The sequence below is a fragment of the Lampetra planeri genome, chromosome 2, assembly GCF_965212315.1.
Source record: "Lampetra planeri chromosome 2, kcLamPlan1.2.h2, whole genome shotgun sequence".
NCBI lineage: Eukaryota > Metazoa > Chordata > Hyperoartia > Petromyzontiformes > Petromyzontidae > Lampetra > Lampetra planeri.
The window spans coordinates 30,994,621-31,016,723 of record NC_136108.1 but is presented as its reverse complement, the minus strand read 5'-3'; the positions used below and the strand labels follow the sequence as shown (position 1 = coordinate 31,016,723).

At 53.5% G+C, this 22,103-nt stretch overlaps 1 protein-coding gene across 2 annotated transcripts in view; it reads left to right on the top strand.

Annotated features, from left to right (window-relative positions):
• Positions 1-21,873, top strand: part of LOC144731701 (protein argonaute-2-like) — a 28,306-nt gene extending 6,433 nt beyond the window's left edge. The window contains exons 2-22 of one of the 2 annotated variants that reach the window (XM_078612880.1): positions 2,295-2,354; positions 2,876-2,970; positions 3,778-3,854; positions 5,302-5,419; positions 6,573-6,754; positions 7,169-7,305; positions 7,704-7,838; positions 8,796-8,883; positions 10,914-11,061; positions 11,514-11,633; positions 13,011-13,133; positions 14,357-14,374; positions 15,394-15,527; positions 16,855-17,039; positions 17,783-17,944; positions 18,845-18,933; positions 19,467-19,661; positions 19,908-20,042; positions 20,359-20,460; positions 20,864-21,063; positions 21,705-21,873. In XM_078612880.1, coding sequence (XP_078469006.1) covers positions 2,295-2,354; positions 2,876-2,970; positions 3,778-3,854; positions 5,302-5,419; positions 6,573-6,754; positions 7,169-7,305; positions 7,704-7,838; positions 8,796-8,883; positions 10,914-11,061; positions 11,514-11,633; positions 13,011-13,133; positions 14,357-14,374; positions 15,394-15,527; positions 16,855-17,039; positions 17,783-17,944; positions 18,845-18,933; positions 19,467-19,661; positions 19,908-20,042; positions 20,359-20,460; positions 20,864-21,063; positions 21,705-21,813 — 2,612 coding nt within the window. In that variant the 3' untranslated portion in view covers positions 21,814-21,873. The remainder of the gene's footprint in view (positions 1-2,294; positions 2,355-2,875; positions 2,971-3,777; positions 3,855-5,301; positions 5,420-6,572; positions 6,755-7,168; positions 7,306-7,703; positions 7,839-8,795; positions 8,884-10,913; positions 11,062-11,513; positions 11,634-13,010; positions 13,134-14,356; positions 14,375-15,393; positions 15,528-16,854; positions 17,040-17,782; positions 17,945-18,844; positions 18,934-19,466; positions 19,662-19,907; positions 20,043-20,358; positions 20,461-20,863; positions 21,064-21,704) is intronic. The other variant, XM_078612890.1, reaches the window with a different exon arrangement.
• The last annotated feature ends 230 nt before the right edge of the window (positions 21,874-22,103 follow it).

The following is a 22,103-nucleotide window of genomic DNA, read 5'->3' as shown; positions in this document are numbered from 1 at the left end:
TAATTACATCAGGCACGCGATGCATTTTTGCGAAACCTGAATTGACCCGCGCGCTTGCTGCGGCGCTATTATTTTATTGATTCTTGCGTTGATGTAGGCTTAAAATAAAAGGTCAATAATTGACATCGGCCTTCCTCTAGATCGCCCACTCCCCACGCCCATGTGAATGCCCCCTGCTCGTGCATGTGCCACACTCACTCTCACATCAGTAAAACAAGGTGAGGGTTTGCACATTATCTACATATAGTAAGGGAAACCTTGGTGAATATTGTAGGGGGGGGGGGGAAACACGTTTAGATTCATTTTGGAGCAAACATAGTCACAGCAAAAAAACTGAACATTTCATAAATAATACAACTCATCAGGATATAATGAGGTTTTTGGGCAATGGTAATTCTTAATGAATTAATTTTTTGAGTTTTTGGAAACCCACCTCTGGTCGAGTTTCGCACCAGACATGGGGATCTCATTTCGCTGGCCGTGGCTGCAAATTGTATCGGCTCCGGTCCTCGGGAGTGAAATCCAGTCCGTATTCTTATTTTTTTTCGGTAAAGTCACGTAGGTTAGCGAAAAAACCAAAGAGTATGAATCCTTGCAGTCACGAAAGCTTCAAATCTAGAATCCAGTCCGTATGTTCCCCAGAGTCGGTCTGCTCCATTGACATGTAAATTGCTGAACATTTGTTAAATGTCCCTAATCCAACTGCAGCCTGCAGATAAAACGCAGGGGACGTCAAACAAGCACTGCCAGCTGCTAATTTGCACCTATGTGAAAAAAAAAACCTTGACAACTGTTCGAAAGAGACATGGCCATTGTGATCCAGTTCCGTGGCCAAACTGGGAGATGTGCGTGACACGATAACGCTTATTAAATTGCACCTCTCTCGGCCCAATGCCTGTGAGAGACAAGGCTGTCGCTACGTGAATTTCACCGGAATGCGATACTGTACTGTATGGTTGATGCTTGTATGATGATGATGATGGGTTACATCCACTGACCAATTCTGTTGATGTGAAACTCTGGAGTGGAGTAATCTCTGGTCTCCATTGAAAAATACACATCTCAGTAGGTTTTCACGGAGTTTAAATAATGGTGACTTACCTAGATATCTACTCGCCCAGTCACATGTCGACTTATTTGCCTAATAACGTGTCTACACATAGAGCTACTTATTATGTCCTCGCCCACTTCTTTGCCTACATATCCACCTTTTAACCTACTTACCCATGCACCTACTTGCTTAAAACTTACCGACTCATCCACTTGCCAATCTTCCTACCGAATGATCAACTTGCATACCTATCTAACGAATCTTTACCCACCTAGATCCCCACCATTCTGCCTACCCATCCATATACCTACCTGCCCATATACCTTGATACCTAACATAGCTATTAACAATCTCACCCAAATATCTGCCTACCCACGTGCCCTACCCACTTACGTATCTACCCATACATATCGCTTCAGAAAAAGATCTCGCTACCCAAAGCTCTGACCCACCGACCGACCCATTTGCCTACGACTTAACTGCCTACCCGTCCGCCAACCTATCCAATATAGCTGCCTACACATATAATACATAGATACCTATCGACCTGTTAACCCACCCACAATGAATATATCTGGGTGTTCATTGAATTTTTGTTACATTTCACGATTGTGTTGTTTTTTTCTTTTATCAATTGTAATCGTCATCATTTTGATTTCAGCCAGTGTTCTATTTTTGGTTGCTGCATACACACACACATCCGATTGTCCGTGTCTTTGTTTTATGTTTGTATTGTGTCTCCTGCGTTATACGCGTGTTTTTGTTTTATGTTTGTTTTGTGTCTGCTGCATCCATACGCGTGTTTTTGTTTTATGTTTGTTTTGTGTCTGCTGCATCCATACGCGTGTTTTTGTTTTATGTTTGTTTTGTGTCTGCTGCATCCATACGCGTGTTTTTATTTTATGTTTGTTTTGTGTCTGCTGCGTCATGCGCGTGTTTTTGTTTTATGTTCGCATTGTGTCTCCTGCGTCATATGCGTGTTTTTGTTTTACGCGCCTGTTTGTGTATTCTCTGTGGCCGTGCTTGTGTTAGTTTTACACAAGTGTGTGTGTTGTTTTACGCGCGTCTTTTCGTTTTGTATGTGTTTTGTTGGATTTCCGCGCGTGTTGATCGCACTCGCGTGTGTTCCCTGGCGTGACTGTGCGCGCGTTTTCGTTTTTACATGCGCTTGCTCCCGGCGTGATACGCGTGCGTTAGTTTTACGCGCGTGCGTGTGTTCTCTGCGTGGTTGTGCTCGTGCCAGCGGTGTGCCCTGCCAGCGATGTGGACGACGCTGAGCAGTCTTCCCACCGCCGTAGCAGCTGTATGTGTGCGCAGACCAAAGACGCACCGCTTTTTGTGACATCACATCCTTTTTCTTTTACGTTTCCTTTCACAGCGCATTGCACATCACCACGTTTAGTTCATAAACATCCTTGATTTTTATTCCATTACAGCATACACATATATACACACTCTCTCTTTAATTGCTAGAAAAAAATTCTAAGATGTAACCCAAAGCAAATAACAACTGTCGCGTACCAAGCAGGGATTAATGTTTGCCGGGACTGTCTGAGTCGGTGACGCGTAAAAAAAAAAATCCCACGCCCGGCACACCACGTCGAGTTCACCTCTCGCTTTTGCTGTGCCTGCGTCTCGTCACGTGCGAGCCGAAATATATCTGAAAGCTTAAGCCCTGCTTGGTATCGTCAGACATCGTAAGACTTTCGCCGCGGTTTGATTCTTAAAGCCGCGCGTCGCTGCGTTGTTGTGTTTGCTCGTGTTTGCGTGTGTTTGCGCGTGTTTGCGTGTTCGATCCATGTGTGCGACGCGTGGACGTGCCAGCGGTGTGCTCACCGGTCGAGGAGTTCCAGCCGCCGCTGCGGCCTAGCCTGGGCTCCCTGGGACGAACGATTCGCCTGCAGGCCAACTTCTTCCAGGTGGGTGGAGCCTTGCCCCCCGTGCCATCGAAAGGTTACCTGTACCGTCATAGCCCTTTTTCGCTGGCAGATACGAGCCGAGCCAGTGCCGGGCCCTCGCTGTGCATGTGTGTTTTCACCGGCTCTTATTCCGTGCCAAGCCGAAAACCAAACCACGACACGCTGGCCTCACAAGACCTGTGAATCCAGCTCCAGGGCCAGGGGTAAGGCTAATGACGACAGTGTGCTATGAGGACCACGGGGTCGCCTTGTAATCTCCGCGAGTCTTGACTCGTTCAATGTGTGTGACGTCAGTGGTAAGTCCCAGTTGTTCAGTGGAAAAGAGGTATCACAGCGGGTCTTCCCAAAGACCCGAGGAACGTCTCCCTGGTTTACCAGCCTACCCTTTTGTTCAAGAAAATTAAAGTTGTTACACGCCGCGGGAACCTGATGATTGTTAAGCATGTGGCACATGTCTCTCGTGGCACAGAGCGTTGATAAGAATTAATCTTAAAAAATCTCATGTGATTTGCGTCCCGAGAGTTTTTTTATTAGTTAAAAAAAAAATGGCGTGCATCTGTGCTTGCGGTGTCTCGCACGACGGAATGGTGTGCGTGTGTGCATTACGTGTGTGTACGACGCGACATACAGTGCACGCTGATAACCTGTTTGTGCATGGCGGTCAAGCATCTTAGCCACTACGCAGGACAGATGGTTCCTGCGCTGTAGAATGGATTTTTTATCGAACGACGGGATGGATGGATAGATGGACGGGTGCTCCGATCGTCACACGCTGATTGGCCGGTCTGCGGCTGTTTCTGCTCTAAGGTGGATATCCCCAAGGGCTTCCTGCAGCACTACGAGGTGGAGGTGAAACCGGATAAGTGTCCACGCCGTGTGAACAGGTACGCCCATGCTCGCGCACGCACGCACGGGCACACATTGCCACTGCTGCCTCGAGCATTGACGTAACGGAGCAGGCAACTACATACCTTACCTGTCAACCCCTTATCAGTGCTGCCTACCTTATTGCAGACCAATTCAGACCTTATTGGTCACCCCGTGCCCCTTATAAATCTCAACGTTCATCCTACAAAGTCCCCATCACAAGGGAGAAACACAAACAAAGACGAACAAAAATGTGTCCGTATTGAAACGGCCGTACGCCGTATGGACCCGAAAACTCAATTTCCCTGTGCAAGAATCCTGGGTAAACCGTACGGGTTGACAGGTATGCAACTCAATATGCTAAATAGAATTACAATTCGCAGGATTTCACAGCCAATGTTGCGCGATGCATGATCGAGTTGTATTGTATCACGTGGCTGTCGAGCGGCCCGACAGAGCCAACGATTGAAATTGTCGCGCGTGGAAAGCGGTTTTTTTTTTACGGGCCAATTATAAACGTTGTTTCTGCTCCGTGATAAGTTGGAAGAAAACATTTCACAACCGAACTTTGCAATTAGTTACTCATTGGATGTATCAGATACAATTAGATAGTAACTAAATCCTATTTAATTGGTAACAAGATATTTCATTGTTATCTTATTATGCTGCATAGGGTTATTTTCGGCTGGCGGGCAGTTGGGGTGGGGGGGGAGGTTAGGGGTAGGGTCCCCTAGGCTCAACTATCACAGCTCACTGAAATAGTTGAGACCCTTAGATATTCTGGAGCATTTAACTCGCGTGCTCCACAGGTTTTCCGCGTTCTATGCGGGTTTCGCTTCGTGCGATTATCGCATATATGCGGCGAAACCTATTTGGGCACAAAATTTGCTCTATGCGGTTTAAATTCTCTCCTTATGCAGCTGTGTGGTGGGACGTGGGGCATGGTGGCGAGATGTTAACTCCCTCGGCTGGTATGTAAGAGGGCGTGGGTTCGATCTTGACCTTGACGCCTGCTGTATATTTGGAGTTTGCATGCTATCTCCATGGTCGCGTGGATTTTTCTCTGGGTCCCCCGGTTTTTCCCTCCATTTAGAAACGTGCATTTGGCTGCTATAAATTTCCACATGATGACGAGCCACTTTGTTGAGTTGCCATTTGTGAGCCAGGTCGCTTCTTAAAAAGTGCTCTATAGCTCAGTGGGCCTGACCTGGTAAAATACAAATCGTTTAGTAGTTTAATTTCGTACTGTGTGCACTACTCCTTAGGTAGCCACCTCGTGCGGTGGTGCATCTTGGGCTGGGTGACTGCGCGCGGTCCACGCTTCGCGATTCCGCCTCGTGCGCCCCTCCCCCCCCCCCATTATTTTGTTAATGCACACTGCTACGACCGCACCAAAGCGAGGGAAAACCTGTAACGTGCAAATCCCTGAGCTGTGTGTCCCCCACTCGCACGTCGCCCCTGCAGGGAGGTGGTGCTTCACATGGTGCAGCACTACAAGCAGATTTTCGGCGAACGCAAGCCAGTGTACGACGGGCGCCAGAACCTGTACACGGCGACTCCTCTGCCCATCGGCTGGGACCGGGTAAGTGGTCCGGCGTGGAATGTGCCGCGCAGATTACCAGCACCGCCATAATTACGGCTGCGGCTGCCACCATCCGAAATCACCGCCACCGCCACCGGCGACACCACCGTCGCCAGCATCACCATGATGAGCATAAAGATCGTTAAATTAGCCGTCGCCGCTACTATCATCACTAAGGCCACCATAGAAATCGCCATCGGCAATACAACCGTCACCGGAATGACAATTTTCATCATAAACACCACTGAAATGACCACCACCAGCACGACAACCATCACTCTGCCTATGACCACATCACCATGAATGTATACACCTGATAATGAGATTATTACTCCTTCCATGAACGTATAGTCGTGCGTTTCAGAATTCTGTAAGAATTCTGGATCATGGGCAATACTTATATGCTCCCACTTATCTGCTCCCTGCTTTCACCAACGCTCACTGACCAGTGTAGTGACATATGGTCAGAAATTCGGCATGATCCACATTAAACGCCTGTGTGTGTGTCCCAGTTTGAGGAGCAGTCGTGATCCGAATTCGATTCCCGCTCACGGCCACCAACACCAAGTGACGATTATCTGAACCGGTCATGGGCCTCCCCTAGGTCGACTCAGCCTCAATTGAGAACCTAGTGGGATGTGAAATAAATCGCCACTGGGGAGACAAAGGTGGCTGGGCATGGTGCTGGCCACCTACTCCCTTGTGTGCCATTGCAGCCTTCATATGTGCTCACTCGCAGAACTTGTCCCTACAGTGGGTTGAAGGCTATGTGGGGGATCTTTGTCTTTGTACGTCCCAGTTTAGGGAGCGGTAGTGTAACAGTTGGCGCACTGCGCCACTAACCCGGCAATCCAAGTTCAATTCCACTCACGGCCATCATTCGTGGTGAATATTTGAACCTGCCTTGGGCCCTCCTCCCCCTAGGTTAACTCAGCCTTAAATGAGCACCTGGTGTGCGGTATAAACAGCAGCACCGGGGAGACGAAAGCAGCCGGTCGTGGTGCTGGCTCCAAACCGCCACATCGCTCGCCACAGCGGCCTTAACATGCGCTCGCAAACCAAACTTGCCCCAACGGACTGTTAATAGGCGGCACGTGGCACCCGTGTTCTCTGCGCTGTTTTCCACCCACCGCCCCCCCCCCCACCGCTGTAGGTGGAGCTGGAGGTGACCCTGCCGGGCGAGGGGCGCGACCGCAAGTTCTCGGTGTCGCTGCGCTGGGTGGCCTCGGTGAGCCTGCAGATGCTGAGCGAGGCGCTGGCCGGGGAGTCGTCGAGCGTCCCCTACGACGCCGTGCTCGCCCTCGACGTCGTCATGCGCCACCTGCCCTCGATGAGGTGCGGGGGTGCGGGGGGGAGGCAGGGGGGCGGCTTTTACCGGCTCCCCTCGTCGTCGCGTTTGCCAGCTCCCGCGGCCACCCACAACTCCCTCGCTGGCACGTCCGCCCATCCGATTCCCCCACTGGTTCATCTGCTGGCTCGTCCGCTGGCTCGCCCATGGGCTTGTCTGCCGGCTCTCCCAACTGGTTTACCGGCTGACTCGCCTGCCCAGCTGCTCCTCCGGGGGTTTGCCAACTGTCTCACCCGCTGGCTCGCCCGCTCCCCCATTGGCTAGCCCACTGGCTCGCCCACCAAATAAATAACCTAAACAACGTTGGCGTGGTGAGTCTGCGAGTTGCACCTGTCCTGGGGGCCCTCCACCCCCACGTCCCCCCCCCCTAGGTTTGACTCGGCCTTGGCGACTCGTTGCAGGTACACGCCGGTGGGACGCTCCTTCTTCTCGGCCCCCGAGGGATACTGCCACCCGCTGGGCTTCGGCCGCGAGGTCTGGTTCGGGTTCCACCAGTCGGTGCGGCCCGCCATGTGGAACATGATGCTCAATATCGACGGTGAGCGATGGGATGGCTCGGGTGGAAGGGTGGGTGGCTTTAGGGGAGGGCCTGTAGTGGGTTGAGACGTGCCGGGCCAGTGGCGATGTTGGGATATGTTCACCGTGGTGGGGACGGTTTGACCCATATTTGGGTTAGGCCCGCAAGGCACCCAATAGGTCAGGCCCACAATATTCACAGGATCTAATCCGTCTTTATTCTCCAACGAGGTCCTTGAGATCTTCGGATCGCCTTCTTATTCGAAGTACTCTTGAGGCCAACCACACCGTTCCATTGTGTCATCGTTTTGCAAGCTACGTCGAGTGCCTCTAGGTGAAGGCGCTCTGCATGAATGAGATCCGATCGCATCTTCCGTTAACAGGCGGACGGTGTGAATGAATGAATGTCGGTGACTGCAGTGTCGGCGACGGCGTTTTACAAGGCCCAGCCCGTGGTGGAGTTCCTCTGCGAGATCCTGGGCGTGCACTCCCTCGACGATCAGCGCAAGCCGCTCACTGACTCGCAGCGCGTCGCCTTCACCAAGGAGATCACAGGCACGGCCGCGCGCACAGATCAACCCCCCCACCCCCCGCCAGCAAGGCCCATAGTTGGAATGCCGCTGTCGTGCATGTCTGTGACGGAGCGCTCAAGTTCCTACCCCCACCGCCGACAGCCTTTTTGCAGCGTGATAGCGTTCGGTGTGAAGCAGTCGTCGCGTTGATTGATGATTGGTTGATTGATCCAGCACATCACCGTTTAACTCCAGTCGCTTGCTCACCAGCGGTCAGTCGGCCTCCTCGCCCCCCCCCCCCCCCACCGACAAGGCACAACTTTGCCCAGCTTGGAAAACTGTTGTCGTATCTGTGGTGAAGCACCCAGTTTGTACCGAACAACTATGCCGCCACCTCTTCGCAACAAATTACAAGACCAAGATACCCATATAGGCTTAACATACCGTTGAGGCAAGTGCTGTTAGCGAGCACCTACGAAGAGAGGGGGGATGCAGCTGGCATCGCACCCTGCCACCAGTGCTGTCTTCCCAGTAGGCCCCGGCAAGGTAAGGTAATTTACCCTTTTTACCGGGTAAAAGGGTAAAGATAAAGGGTAAAGGTGTCGACATGCCAAGGGGTAAGGGTAAAGGGTAGGGTAAAGGTAGGCTCGTTGCATGTTACCTTTTACCTTACCTGCTAAAGGGTAAAAGGTAGGGTAGAGTGATTGTATTGTGGTAAGGTAAAAGATAGGGTAAATGTAGGCTCGTTGTTTTTACACTTTTACCTTACCTTGCCGAGGCCTACTTCTCAGTGCTGATTTTGACACACCGCATTGTTTAAGGTTGAGTCGACCTAGTGGAGGCTCAAGGCCGGTGCAGATATTCGTCGGTGATGTGAGCGGTTGCCGGGTCCGTAGCACAATCCGCTAACCATTGCTCCGCCGCTCTCCACTGCCGCTTTGTCTCTGCTCCCGCATCTCTCGCACACACACACCTCGATCCTCGCTGTCCGCACGCGCAGGGCTAAAGGTGGAGATCACGCACTGCGGTCAGATGAAGCGCAAGTACCGCGTCTGCAGCGTCTCGCGCAAGTCCGCCAGCCACCAGACGTACGTCAGCACGCACGCACAGGCACAAGGAACAGGATCGGGGTTCCGAGCACAGTGTGCTCACCACAGCGCCACCGCTCCCCACAAGGCAAAGATCCCCCGTATAGCCTTAACAGCCTGATGGGGCAAGCACTATTAGCGAACGCCTATGAAGGCTGGAACGGCACACGTATGCGGTGGGTGGTCAGCACCACAGCCCGGCCGCCTTTGTCTCCCCCTTGGCGAGGTTTATACACCGCACTCGGTACACACACAGGTAGACACATTGGTATGCACATTTGTCGTACACTCTTGCATGGTACGGTTGCCGTGCCCGTGATGATTCTACAATACTTCGCGCAATTACAAGGTCTGTGATAACAGCAACGATCTTTGCACTTGTACGGCGCCCTTAAATTCCTCGGCAACTCAAAAAGAGGCTTGCACCTCATCTCAATTCGAATGGTAGTCATTACTCCCCTTTGGCGGCTGTCCCTGTGTGGCTGAAGGTGACCCGGCACCGACCAGTAGGGGGCAATGATCGCTGCCGTGTGTAATTCAAATCGAGTTCGGCACGTTCTGTTTACGTGACAACCCTTACTAGTTGGCTGTGTCGGGTGGTGGCGGGTTTTAACGACACATTCATATATATTTACGCGATCTAACCCAAAGAAACCTCTTATGGATGATATTGGTCGCGAAAGTCTACGTGTTAAACTGACAAATTGAGTAGTTTGCGAAGTGATTTTTTTTTTGGTCTAATTTGGCAAATTTGAACCTTGACGCCGGCTCGCAAATGATGGCCTGCTCATTTTGAATGATGTCACGGGATTTTTAACTTACATTCTCAAACTGCCATTCCATCATCAGTATTGTTATCATTACTATTATTCTACTCTTGCGCACGATGGCAGCACTGTGGTTCAGGAGCTCGATGCCAATGTCGAGGTCTGCTGCTGTTGCTGCTGGCCAAGACGAGAGGGCTTCAGCAGAGAGAGTTTGATAATTGTTTTTTTACCCTTTTATCTGGCAAAAAAACTGACACCTTTTTTACAAGGAGTCATGTTTGCATTGACCACAATACCTGCGGTCGGAATGCAAGCAAAAAACACAACTCTGATAATGTATGCACTGCCTTTGAAATTGATTGGTCCACACCCGAGACAGCTTTTCTTAGAGCCTAGTCTCACATGGTGTTGGACCAGATGACGCCTTAAGGCGCACAACTCAAAGACAATGCACCATCAGAGTATGAGAGCTCGGGCGAAGCATTTTTAAAAAAAGGTGTCAGTTTTGTTACCAGATAAAAGGGCAAAAAACTATTATCATATTTTGCTACTGGCAAAGGAGGTTCCAATGGTGAGAGAGAGTTTGTGTCATTTTGCTGTTCCTATTACGTTGAAGGAGCGCAGACGACAGTGGTTTACTCTTTGGTCCGTACTCCGGGTTGCGTGGTTCTCTTGTGGTGCATTGCATGTGTAAAGGACCTCCAGCCGGGCGAGTCCTTGAACTTCATCTTCATTACGTCTTCCACACATCAGGGAATCGCTCTGTTCAGGCGTCACCCCAAATCCCCCCACCCTTTCTACCCCTCCTTTATTTCTACCCCATCCTTCCCGGAACTTTCCACGACTCTCCACCAATCCCATTCATTTCCAATAACGGTCTCCTAACCGACCCCTCATTTACAATTAGTTTTCCGTGACGGCCAATCCCATCTTTTTTTTTAAATGTTCTCCTTCGAATCCGATTGGGTGTGCCCCCCCCCCCCCCGCGATTGCTCCTCACCAATGAGAGTGGAGGGCGCTATTCGAACTCGCGAGCCGTCAGACTCGGCGAGTGCACGTTCGTTTGTACGTTTCCCAGTCTGCCTGCCCTGGCGGTCCCCAGACCTACCTTTCCCTGGCTACGGTCTCTAGCTATTTCCAGGCGTTCCCAGGCCAGCCGAGCGACACTGCGTATTGATTGATTTCCCAATAGGGCTTTGCCTCTCGTCAACCCTTCCGCACGCAACTTGCCGAACGCTCTTTCCGTCGCTCTCCACCGCACAGGTTCCCGCTACAGCTGGAGAGCGGGCAGACGGTGGAGTGCTCGGTCGCTCACTACTTCCGGGAGAAGCACAAGCTGCAGCTGCGCTACCCGCACCTGCCGTGCCTGCAGGTCGGCCAGAAGGAGAAGCACACCTACCTGCCCTTGGAGGTGAGGTCACACGCTCCCCCCCCCCCCCCCCGCCCTTCTAGAACCAACCTTTCACTTGCTTTCTGAACCCTTTCCCGTTCCGATGACGTACGTGTCCATCGTCAGTTTTTCTTCCGGTTCGGAGGTGCGTGGAAAGGACAAAACAAGCTAAGCACGAAAAGCAGTCCTAAAGAAATGAGCTTTCAATCTAGATTTAAAAGTGCATAGCTCCAGTGGCTTCCTAACATCGGAAGAGCATTCCAGACGGACCGCAGGAGCGCTTCTGAAAGCGCGCGATGCAGCGCCAGTTTTTGTTCGATACGAGGATAACCAGCGTTACGCATGACGGTTTACGCTCCTTGACGAGATCGGCGAGGTATTGTGGCGAGCGCTTTGTGTGCGTAATGAGTACGACCTGATGTATTCCTTCCGCAATCGGAAGCCTGATCTAACCCTGTCCCCATCCCGCCCAGGTGTGCAACATCGTGCCGGGCCAGCGGTGCATCCGACGCTTGACGGACAGCCAGACGTCGACCATGATCAAGGCGACGGCGCGTTCGGCCCCCGACCGTCAGGAGGAAATCAGCAAACTGGTGGGGACGCAAGCCTAACAAAGACAAAGATCCCCCGTATAGCCTTTTGACAGGCTGTCGGGCCAAGTGCTGTGCATAAGCAGTGCCTATGAAGGCCTGGAATGGCACACGATGGGGTTGTGTGGCCGGCACCACGCCCGACCGCCTTTGTCTCCCCAATGCCGATGTTTACACACGGCACCAGGTACTCATTCAAGGCTGAGTCGTCCTTGGGGCGGCCCAAGACGGGTTCAAATATTCGCCGAGCGGTAATCGAACTCGAGTTGCCGGGATCGTCGTGCAGTGCGCTAATCGGTACAGTCTGTTCTGCTATAATGCCATGTGGTTTTCGTAACTCGAATTGGATATAACGCAATTAATGTATTAGGGGAACACATTTTTTATCACGTGGATGCGAATTGGATGTAACGCGATCGAGTGAACGAACTACGTCGCGCGAGTACGAATAAGCGGCCGTACGGCTGCCTCGGCGTAGCATCACACAAGGCCGGATGCTGCTGGATGCTTCCGGTTGCTACCCACGTGCCTCAATCTTTGTTTAGCCTGCGCACGCATCTCACGAATTATCGCGGACTGTGCTTTACCCTACATTATATATTATTTATGATAACGCAGTGTTCTTCAGGAACGCAACTACCGCTTTATGGAAGAAGAGACTGTACACCACTGCGCCGTCGCACACTCGCACTACACATGTGCACACACATACTGCACCAAGGCAAAGATTATCTGTGTAGAAATGGATGAATTTCAGTCCGTTTGGTCTGGGTCCGTGACCCAAGAACATTTTTCTGCACCCAGAACACCACATCCAGTATACCTCCAGCTATGGCCGTGGCTTACGAGGCACGTGCCACCTCTGGTAGAGACACAGCGACTCGGGAAATATTCGGTGATGAAGCCCTGCAAATAGGTTCCATAGAATAACACGCTGCACGTAGACTTGCACAAGGCTCGCGCTCAGTTCGGAAAAGTTCCCCATCCGTGGCTTAAGGAATGACCAGGTCCCACCACAGCAATGTGGAATTTCCACCACTGGTTCGTGATCAGCAGCGGAAGAGGAGCACGTAGACAGATCAATCGTGATGTTTTACTCCCTATGTGGACTGAAACTGCGGTCGCTGCACCGTGCGCTTTCGGGTGCGCTTCTTTGCTGCCGTCTGGAAAGCTCTTCCGATATTAGGAAGTCGCTGGACCTATGCACTTTAAAATCTAGATTGAAAACTAATTTCTTCAGAACTGCTTTTTGTGTTTCGTTGTTTGTCCTTCCCCCGAACCTCCGATTAGCACATTTGGCTACATACGGATGCGACAGAAGTTCTGCATGCATACGGAACGATGACTGTAAATCGAACCATGTCCGTGTGTTATTTTCAGATGAAAAATGCAAACTTCAAGGGCGATCCGTTCATGCGCGAGTTTGAGATCCGGGTTCGCGACGACATGACGGAGGTCACAGGCCGGGTGCTGCCCGCTCCAATGCTGCAGTACGGTGGCCAGGTGCGTCCCTTCCCTATTCCTGAGCAGATTAAATGGCTCGCTCTACATCCCGACACATCGCTCACTGTATACACCAGTCGACAGATTAACATGTGGGGTGAGCGTTTTACCAGAATTGCCACTCTACATGCTCACGCATTACACCTTGTTTTTACGCGTCTTCAGATTTGCATTGTGGGTTAGCGGTTATCCAGACTTGACAGTCGTGTGTATACAGCTCGCTCTACAAGCTAACACTTACGAAAAAGCGATTTAGGAAAACCGCTCTCTATAGATGAAAATGTTGATGAGAGTTTAACCAGGTTCAACAGTCATGTACAGGCAGTCCTTGACTTACGAACACGCAATTGAGGAAAACCGCTCTTACCAATCAGCTTCCATGATTTTTTTTTTTACATTAAGTTAAAACACGAACTCGCACTTGCAAACCGAACCACTGAACTATTTTGTTCAGCGGAGCTATGAGATGTAATGAGTCGGCCTGATGCTGGGAGTGGGTGTCCGTGTGTGTGCGTGCGCATGTGAGTGCCCGTGTTTGTGTGTGAAAGTGAGTGCGTGCATGCACACGTGTGTGTGCCTGTGCACACACATGCCCCCCCTGTGTGTGTGTGTGTGTGAGGAGTGGGTAGTGCAATGGTTAGCGCACTGTGCTACCAACCCGGCGACCCGAGTTCGATTCCCGCTCACGACCAACAACAGTGACGATTAACTGAACGGGTCCTGGGCCTCCCCTAGGTCGACTCGGCCTCAAATGAGTACCTGGTGCGGTGTGTAAACATCGCGACTGGAGAGACGAAGGCGGCCGAGCGTGGTGTTGGCCATCCACCCCCTCGTGTGCCGCGCCGGGTTTCATAGGTGCTCGCTAACAGCACTTGCCCCAACCGTCCGGTGAAAGCTTTACGGGGGAGTTTTGTTTATGCACGGCAGTGGGTGGTTATCGCACAGTGCTACGAACCCGGCGACCCGAGTCCGATTCAATGTGAATGTAGCTTGACTATCAGGTTGTGTTGCTATCGGGGACTTGGCCGATGGAAGATCGTCCGAATTGATGTGCGGGGCTTACCCTGTGTCCGTCAACACTTGCGCCAACAGTCTGTTAATGCTATACGGGGAATCGTTGTCGTTGGTGTGTGTGTCTGTGTGCGTGTGTGCGTGTGTGCGCGTGCGTGCCCCGTGTCTGTATGCAATTGTGGTGACTCATTGCGCCCCTTCCGACAAGCAAGTCAGCATCAGGACTCGAGGTAACGAAAAATATTTGTTTCTTTATTTTATGCTTTATTTACTATACCGTATTCATGACAGTATTACATGGCAATGTACATTTTTTTTTCTTATTCATGAGTTTAACAATGCTTTCCTTTTTTGTTGAACCATAACACATTTCATAACACTGACCGTGTGGGCATTTAAATACGTTACAATATTGTGTTCCGACTTACGAGAACCGTTCGACTTTACGAACGTGTCTCAGGAACGAATTGTGTTCGTAAGTCGAGGACTGCCTGTATTGCAGCTAACACATTGCACTTTGCATCTACCTGTGGGTTAGCGTTTTACCAGGCTCAACAGTGATGTCTACAGCGCACTCTTCAAGCTAACACATCACATTTTGTTGACACCTTTCTAGAGTTGAACATCTGGATTAGAGAGTTTAACCAGACTCAACGGCCATGTAATACAGCTCACTCTGCAAGCTAACACATTGTGCTCTGTATACACCTGTCACAGATGAATATGACCCACATTGCTCTGTCACATCGTGTCCATGAGATGGAGTATCCATTCAGATCTCCCAGAGTGCAGTCCCCCAACCCCCCTTTGCTGGGAGAACGGCCAACGCAAGCGGATATCCCAGAGCTCCCTCTGAGAAACCTTCACGTGGCTTCTGGTCCATGCAGTAGAGGGTAGCACATTCCCACCAGACCTGCATGTGAACTTAATGTTCGTCGCAAGGCACTCAAAACCGAAATGTCATTCTCAGAGCTGGAATTTAGCCAAATTAAGTGCCGAAACCAAAGTTTAAAAAATGTGATGGGTTTTTGCATGTGTGGCCCTGGGGCTGACACTATCAACTCCCTCCGCTTGAGAAACCCCGGTTGTTTATAACCACAGACAGTTGCCTGGATTCGAACCTCGAATTTGCAGCCGTGGTGGCTCCAGCGCTCTGACCTCCTTGAGCCCACACCCGGCTTCCTCCGCGCTAACGCGTCCCCCCAACCGCCCTTGCCGCCGGCGCCACGGTCTCGTGTCGCCTGTGCAGACAAAGACCATGGTGACACCCAACCAGGGCGTGTGGGACATGCGCGGAAAGCAGTTCTTCACGGGGATCGAGATCAAGGTGTGGGCCGTCGCTTGCTTCGCCTCGCAGAGGGACTGCCGCGAGGAGGCGCTCAAGTGAGTCTCGCGGTCGAACGGTGAACCGGTCTGAGAGAGGCCCCTGTCAGTAATGATAACGATGGTGAATAAATACAAATTTAACTTGTAACGCTGCGTCGTCGTCGTCGTCGTCGTCGTCGTCGCCGCCGCCGCCGCACGGGATTCGTGTCGAAAGAGAGGACGACTTGGAGGGCGCGTGGAGGAACCGCGGGCGAGCTGGAAGGCAGCCGTGCGGTGAGCCGGCGCTGGAGATTGCCAAAGCTCTGCGTTCCTCTGTATACATTTCAAGGTGTTATCGGCCAGCTATTCAGCAGTGTTTTTTTTGGTGGGAGGAAACTGGGGCACCCGGTGAAAATCCTCCACGCGTGCGTGGGGGAAGCACACTCTATCCCACACAGATTGGGACAGGCGGAGTCCACATTTGTCTGTACCGCCTGCTGGCAAGCCCAGGGTTATGACTCCTTGACTCCCACAGGAAAGGAGTTTTTTTTTTTGTTGCAACATGTTGTGTGATCCACCAACCCCCGCTCTGCTTTGTCTCCTCTCGATAATATTTACAAAACCTTCTCGATGACAATCTGTTAAATATTACAGCGCGACATGGAGCGGTGGAATCCGCCCGAGTGCGGGTGCCGGGGGTGTGAGGGTTGTGTGGTGGGGATGGGTGTGATCCAGCAGTGGCTGGCCAGCACAAAGGCGGTACAGCAAAAGTGTTCACTCCACCCGTTCCGTCTGTTTGGGATGGAGTGGTTACCCCCTGACACATGTGGCATATCGCCGGGTACTCTGGTTTCCTCCCACATGTGAACGCGTATCATTAATTGGCCGATAACACCTTTTATATATAGAGGACCGCAGAGCTTTGGCAGTTGTTGGCGTCAGTTCATTGCGTGGCTGCCTTCGTGCTCGTCTGTGGGTTCACTCCTCGCGCCCTCGGAGTCGTTCTCTCTCTACCAGAGGTCGCAAATGGGTTTTGATTCCTTACCCGTACCCATACCCGGCCGCACCATGGACGCAAATGGGTACCCGTACCCGGCCGGGTACGGGTACCCGTTCCCTACCCGTACCCTACCCGAAATGAGTGACAAACAGTTACTCACCAGTGACTCACGGCCTACCCGTACCTGTACCCGGCCGCACCAGGGTCGCAAACGGCTACCCGTACCTGGCCGGGTAGCCGGGTATCGGGTAGGGTACGGGTATCGGGTACCCGGTTGCGACCTCTGCTCTCTACGAGAGCGAGGGGTGATCCTGTGTGGCGGCAGCGGCGGTGCAGCATTACAAGTTGACATTATTCTTGTTGCGATGGCGGTGGTGTAACGCTGGGAAAAACCGACCATCGCAGGAACTTCACGGAGCAGCTGCGCAAGATCTCGAAGGACGCGGGAATGCCCATCCAGGGGCAGCCGTGCTTCTGCAAGTACGCGCGTGACGCCGAGAGCGTGGAGCCCATGTTCCGGCACCTAAAGAACACGTACGCCGGCCTCCAGCTCATCCTCGTCATCCTGCCGGGCAAGACGCCCGTCTACGGTGAGTGCCGGCCACGGCTGGTCCTCGCCCGAACCCGGTGCCAGGAGTGGAAGATGTTTTTGTTTGCCGAGCGTCGGCTTTGCGGTGCAGGGTAAAGTGGTGAGCTATGTGTCTGGAAGGCCAACAAACTAAACACATTAAAAGCAGTTCTAAAAGAAATGAGCATGCAATCTGCATTTAAAAGTGCATAGCCCTGGTGGCTTCCTAATATCGGAAAGAGGAGTGTTCCAGACAGCCGCAGATGCGCGTCTGAAAGCACGCGATGCGGTGACCATCTTTGTTCCGCGCGACTGATTTATGCTTCTCGACGAGATCGGCAAGGTGTTGTGGTTCATTTGTCGCAAGCACTTCGTGTGCAATGAGCGCGGCTTGATATGCTGCGTTGGGTCGGCAACTCGAAGCCCCAAGGCCTGCCGGTTTCGAATCACGAACCTCCGCAACGAGCGGTGAACGCGCTGCCGCCTGTGCCGCGTCGCTGCCGCGTTGACACGGCAGGGGGCGCAGGCACTGCATCGGCCGGTCATCTCAGTCGGTCGACCCATGGCACCTGGGTCTGTCCCGTGACCCCCTGCCAGCGAACCTTCGACACTTCACACGGCCTGAAAGTGCACATAGCCTGGCACAAGCCGCCGCGGTGACATCGCCGCCGCTTTAGTGGCGAACGGCGGTTGTTGTTGTGCGGACTTGGGTGTGCGCGCGCGTGTGTTTAATACGTGTGTGTGTGTGCGCGCGTGTGGCGGCAGCGGAAGTGAAGCGTGTGGGCGACACGCTGCTGGGCATGGCGACGCAGTGCGTGCAGATGAAGAACGTGATCCGCACGTCGCCGCAGACGCTCTCCAACCTCTGCCTCAAGATCAACGTGAAGCTCGGCGGGGTCAACAACATCCTCGTGCCGCACCAGAGGCCTGTCCCACCCACCCACTCGCCCAACTACCCACTCGCATCGCCACCTATCCCACCCACCCATGTGCTCACTCGCCCACTCGCCAACCTGCTCGCCGACTCATCTACCCACCTGTATGCCAAACCACTAGTATACCAACCCATATACTCGTCCGACTACCCGTATGCCCACCTACCCACTGTCCCGTATATTCACCTAAACGCCAATATGCCCACCAACCCTTATACTCGCCCTGCCGCCAAAATTTGGTCACCCACCCATATTCTCACCTATACATATAATCGCTTGTATACTCTTCTGCCTATATACGCAACCATCCACTCAACTACCCATTTAATCAACCACTCAACCATATATCCACCCGCCAATACACTCGCCCACCCATAATCACCCACACATAAGTACCCATCCAACCGTATATCATTCGACCCACCCATATGGTCACCCACTCGCCCATATGCTCACCCACTAATTTACTCACGCACCTACGCCCCCACCCAAATACTCGCCCACCCATCCATATACCCACCCACATATCACCCACTAATTTACTCACCCAACCACCAATACACTCGACCACCCATCCAAATGCTCGCCTACTCATTTACTCACCCACCCATACACACAATCACCCACCAGTATACAGGCATACATCTTATAGCGCTACCTATTATTATTATAATAACGCCGTTTTGTATAGTGCTCCGTTTTTGAGAGGACCGCATCTGGAGTGCTATGATGGGGGGTATGCCTGTACCCACTGCGCCCGTGTGTCGGTCGACCTCCGCCCGCCGTCGCTGTTCCGTCACGTGCCTCGTATTGACGTCGTCCCTCGTTGTCTTCTTCCGTGCTCCCCCCCCCCCCCGCTCCTTCACGCCCCCCGCTCGTGTTCCCCGCAGGCCGGCCGTCTTCCAGCAGCCAGTGATCTTTCTGGGCGCCGACGTCACCCACCCGCCGGCCGGCGACGGGAAGAAGCCGTCCATCGCTGCCGTGAGCACTGGCCCACGCACTCTCCCGAGGCGAACACCGACAATGATTCATAAATGTCGCCCGGTGGGCTCTCGCGACATGTATACACACGTGATGATCCGTAATTGATGGTTGGCTCGGGTTGCGCGAGTAAAACTCTTGCGTGTGTCGGAAACCCCTCCTCCACCCATCCCACCAAAACCCCCAGACGTACGTGAACCAGCGATAATAGTAACAATAATAATAACACAAACATGTTGTGCAGCGCCTTTAATCGTAAGATTGCTAAGTGCTGTCCATGTGAGCATTTCAACATTCCGTACAAAGTAAGAACTATCAAGATATGAGATGATGAGCTCTAAAAGAGGCCTCTGGTGCCAAACGGGGTGAACACATTCCACCGAGTCGTTGGATCTGTAGACGCCCGGTCTCAGCCTTGACTACAAAACACCGACCGTGCCCGAGTCACGGATACGGCTGACGGGGTGAGGGCACTTGCCCCCAAGAGTCTGTTGAGGCTACACGGTGGAACGCGGGGATCTTCGTCTGTGCAGGTGGTGGGCAGCATGGACGCGCACCCGAGCCGCTACTGCGCCACGGTGCGGGTGCAGCAGCACCGGCAGGAGGTGATCCAGGACCTGTCGCTGGTGGCGCGCGAGCTGCTCATCCAGTTCTACAAGTCGACGCACTTCAAGCCCACCAAGATCATCTACTACCGCGACGGCGTGTCCGAGGGACAGTTCCAGCAGGCATGCTCCCGCAAGCTCGCTCGCTCGCACAGTCGTTACACACGCGCCGTTGGGCAGGATTCTACGCACACACGCTCGCTGGCTCGTGTGCTCATTCCAGCAGGCATACGATTGCTTACTCGCTTGCTCGTACACTCAATCGAACTAGCAGGCACCCGTGCACTCATTCGATCGAGGCCTGCGCCCGCTCTCTAAATCGCCTCTCGTCCTCTTCCTCCCCCTGCTGCCCCCTCCCCAACCCCCCAGGTCCTGCACCACGAGCTGCTGGCGATCCGCGAGGCGTGCATCCGCCTAGAGGAGGACTACCAGCCCGGCATCACCTTCATCGCCGTGCAGAAGCGCCACCACACGCGCCTCTTCTGCTCCGACAAGACCGAGCGGGTGCGACCACACTGACCCGCCCGCCCGCCGCTACCCCCCCTTCGCTACTGCCCCCTTGCCTCCCCCGAACTCTGCCCTTTCCGTCTGCGGTGCCGCGTGAGTGATTTCGCGAGCGTATGATTCAGTTTGGATCGCTGCGTCGTCACTCACTCACTCCTTCCCTTTCCCAGAGCTGGGGGGGGGGGGGGGTCTCAAGTGTGAGGGGGGGACAAGTAATCAGCCATCCCCCCCCCCCCTCGCCCCCCAAACGCATCTCTTGCTTCCCGCTCTCGCAGAGCAACAAACATTAAAACCGCGCGACGCTTTCTTTTTGCAGATCGGGAAGAGCGGGAACATCCCTGCGGGTACCACCGTGGACACGAAGATCACCCACCCCACGCAGTTCGACTTCTACCTGTGCAGCCACGCGGGCATCCAGGTGAGATCGCCGGCGCCAGCGCGACGGGTCCACCGTGATCTTGCACCGTGACGGGTCGAACGCCAACTGTGCCGCTGGGGTTGGCGCCCTGCGCTGCAGACCCGTCGATCAGAGTTCAATTCCCGCTCGCGGCCACCAACACCGGGGACGATACGTACCGGTCCTAGGCCTCCCCTCGGTCGACTCCGCCTCGAATGAGTAACTGGTGCGGTGTGTGAACATCGCCACTGGGGAGGTGAAGGTAGCCGGCCGTGTTGTTGGTCATCCAACCCCCTCATGGTGCCGTACCGGCCTTCGTAGGTGCTGGCTTTTAAAGCACTTGCCCCGACAGTCAGTTAGAGGCTATATGGGTGATCTGTGTCTTTGTGTGTATCACCCCCCCCTCACCCCACCCTCCGCTTAGGGCACGAGCCGCCCCTCCCACTACCACGTGCTGTGGGACGACAACCGCTTCTCTGCGGACGAGCTGCAGGTGCTCACCTACCAGCTGTGCCACACGTACGTGCGCTGCACGCGCTCCGTCTCCATCCCCGCGCCAGCCTACTACGCCCACCTGGTCGCGTACCGGGCACGCTACCACCTGGTGGAGAAGGAGCACGACAGGTACCTGCACACCTGCACACCTGCACGCGCGTTTAGCTCGCTCACGCGCTGTCTCGCTCGTTCACTCGCTCGCTCGCTCACTCATTGGCACGATCGCTCAATAGCGTGCTTGCTGACTCGGTGGCAGCTCGCTCGTATGTACATTCACACGCTCGCTGACACGCTATTTGTGCATACTTACGCCTCTTCGCTCCCTGTGGAGCATAAGGCTGCGACAAGCCCATGCCATGCTGGACGTGTCCATCATCTTTAGCTGTTTGTGCATGTGTACGCGCCAATTTGTTTACACACTCGCGTGTCCGTTTACACGTGTGTGCGCGTGTGTGTGTGGGCGCAGTGGAATGGTAGAGCAGCGGTTTGTTGGCTGTACAACGAACCTGGAGAGTAAAATTTGATACCCACTCGCAGGCAACACCGGTGACGATTATATGAACTGGTCATGGGCCTCCCTTAGGTTGTCTCAGCCTCAAATGAGTACCTGGTGCGATGTGTAAACATCACCACTCGGGAGACAAAGGCGGCTGGGAAGTGGTGCTGGCCTCCCACCCCCTCGTGTGCCGTGCTGTCCTTCACAGGTGCTTGCAAGCGGTACTTTCCACAAATGTGTGTTAAGGCTGTATGGGGGGTCTTTGTCTTTGCAGTGGAGAGGGCAGCCACATCTCAGGACAGAGCAATGGACGCGACTCGCTGGCGCTCGCGAAGGCCGTGCAGGTTCACCAGGATGCGCTGCGCACCATGTACTTCGCCTGATGTGGAGCTCCTCCAATCGGGACGCAGGAGGGATGGATGTGGGGGGGGGGCGGGGAGGGAGGAGCCAGGCGCTGGCGCCGGAGGGGAAGGGTGGGGGGCGGATCGCAGTCTCAAGACGTCACGACCTCTTCAACGAGGAGGATGAGATGCGAAGACGTCGCTCCTTTGCCTGCCATAGTAGGAGGGGGGGTGGTGGTTGAGGTGTGTGGGTACGTGCGTGCGTCGTGTGCGTCCGTACGTGCGTGACCGCGTGCGTGTGTACCTAGAGCAGCGTGGTGGCTACGCCATGC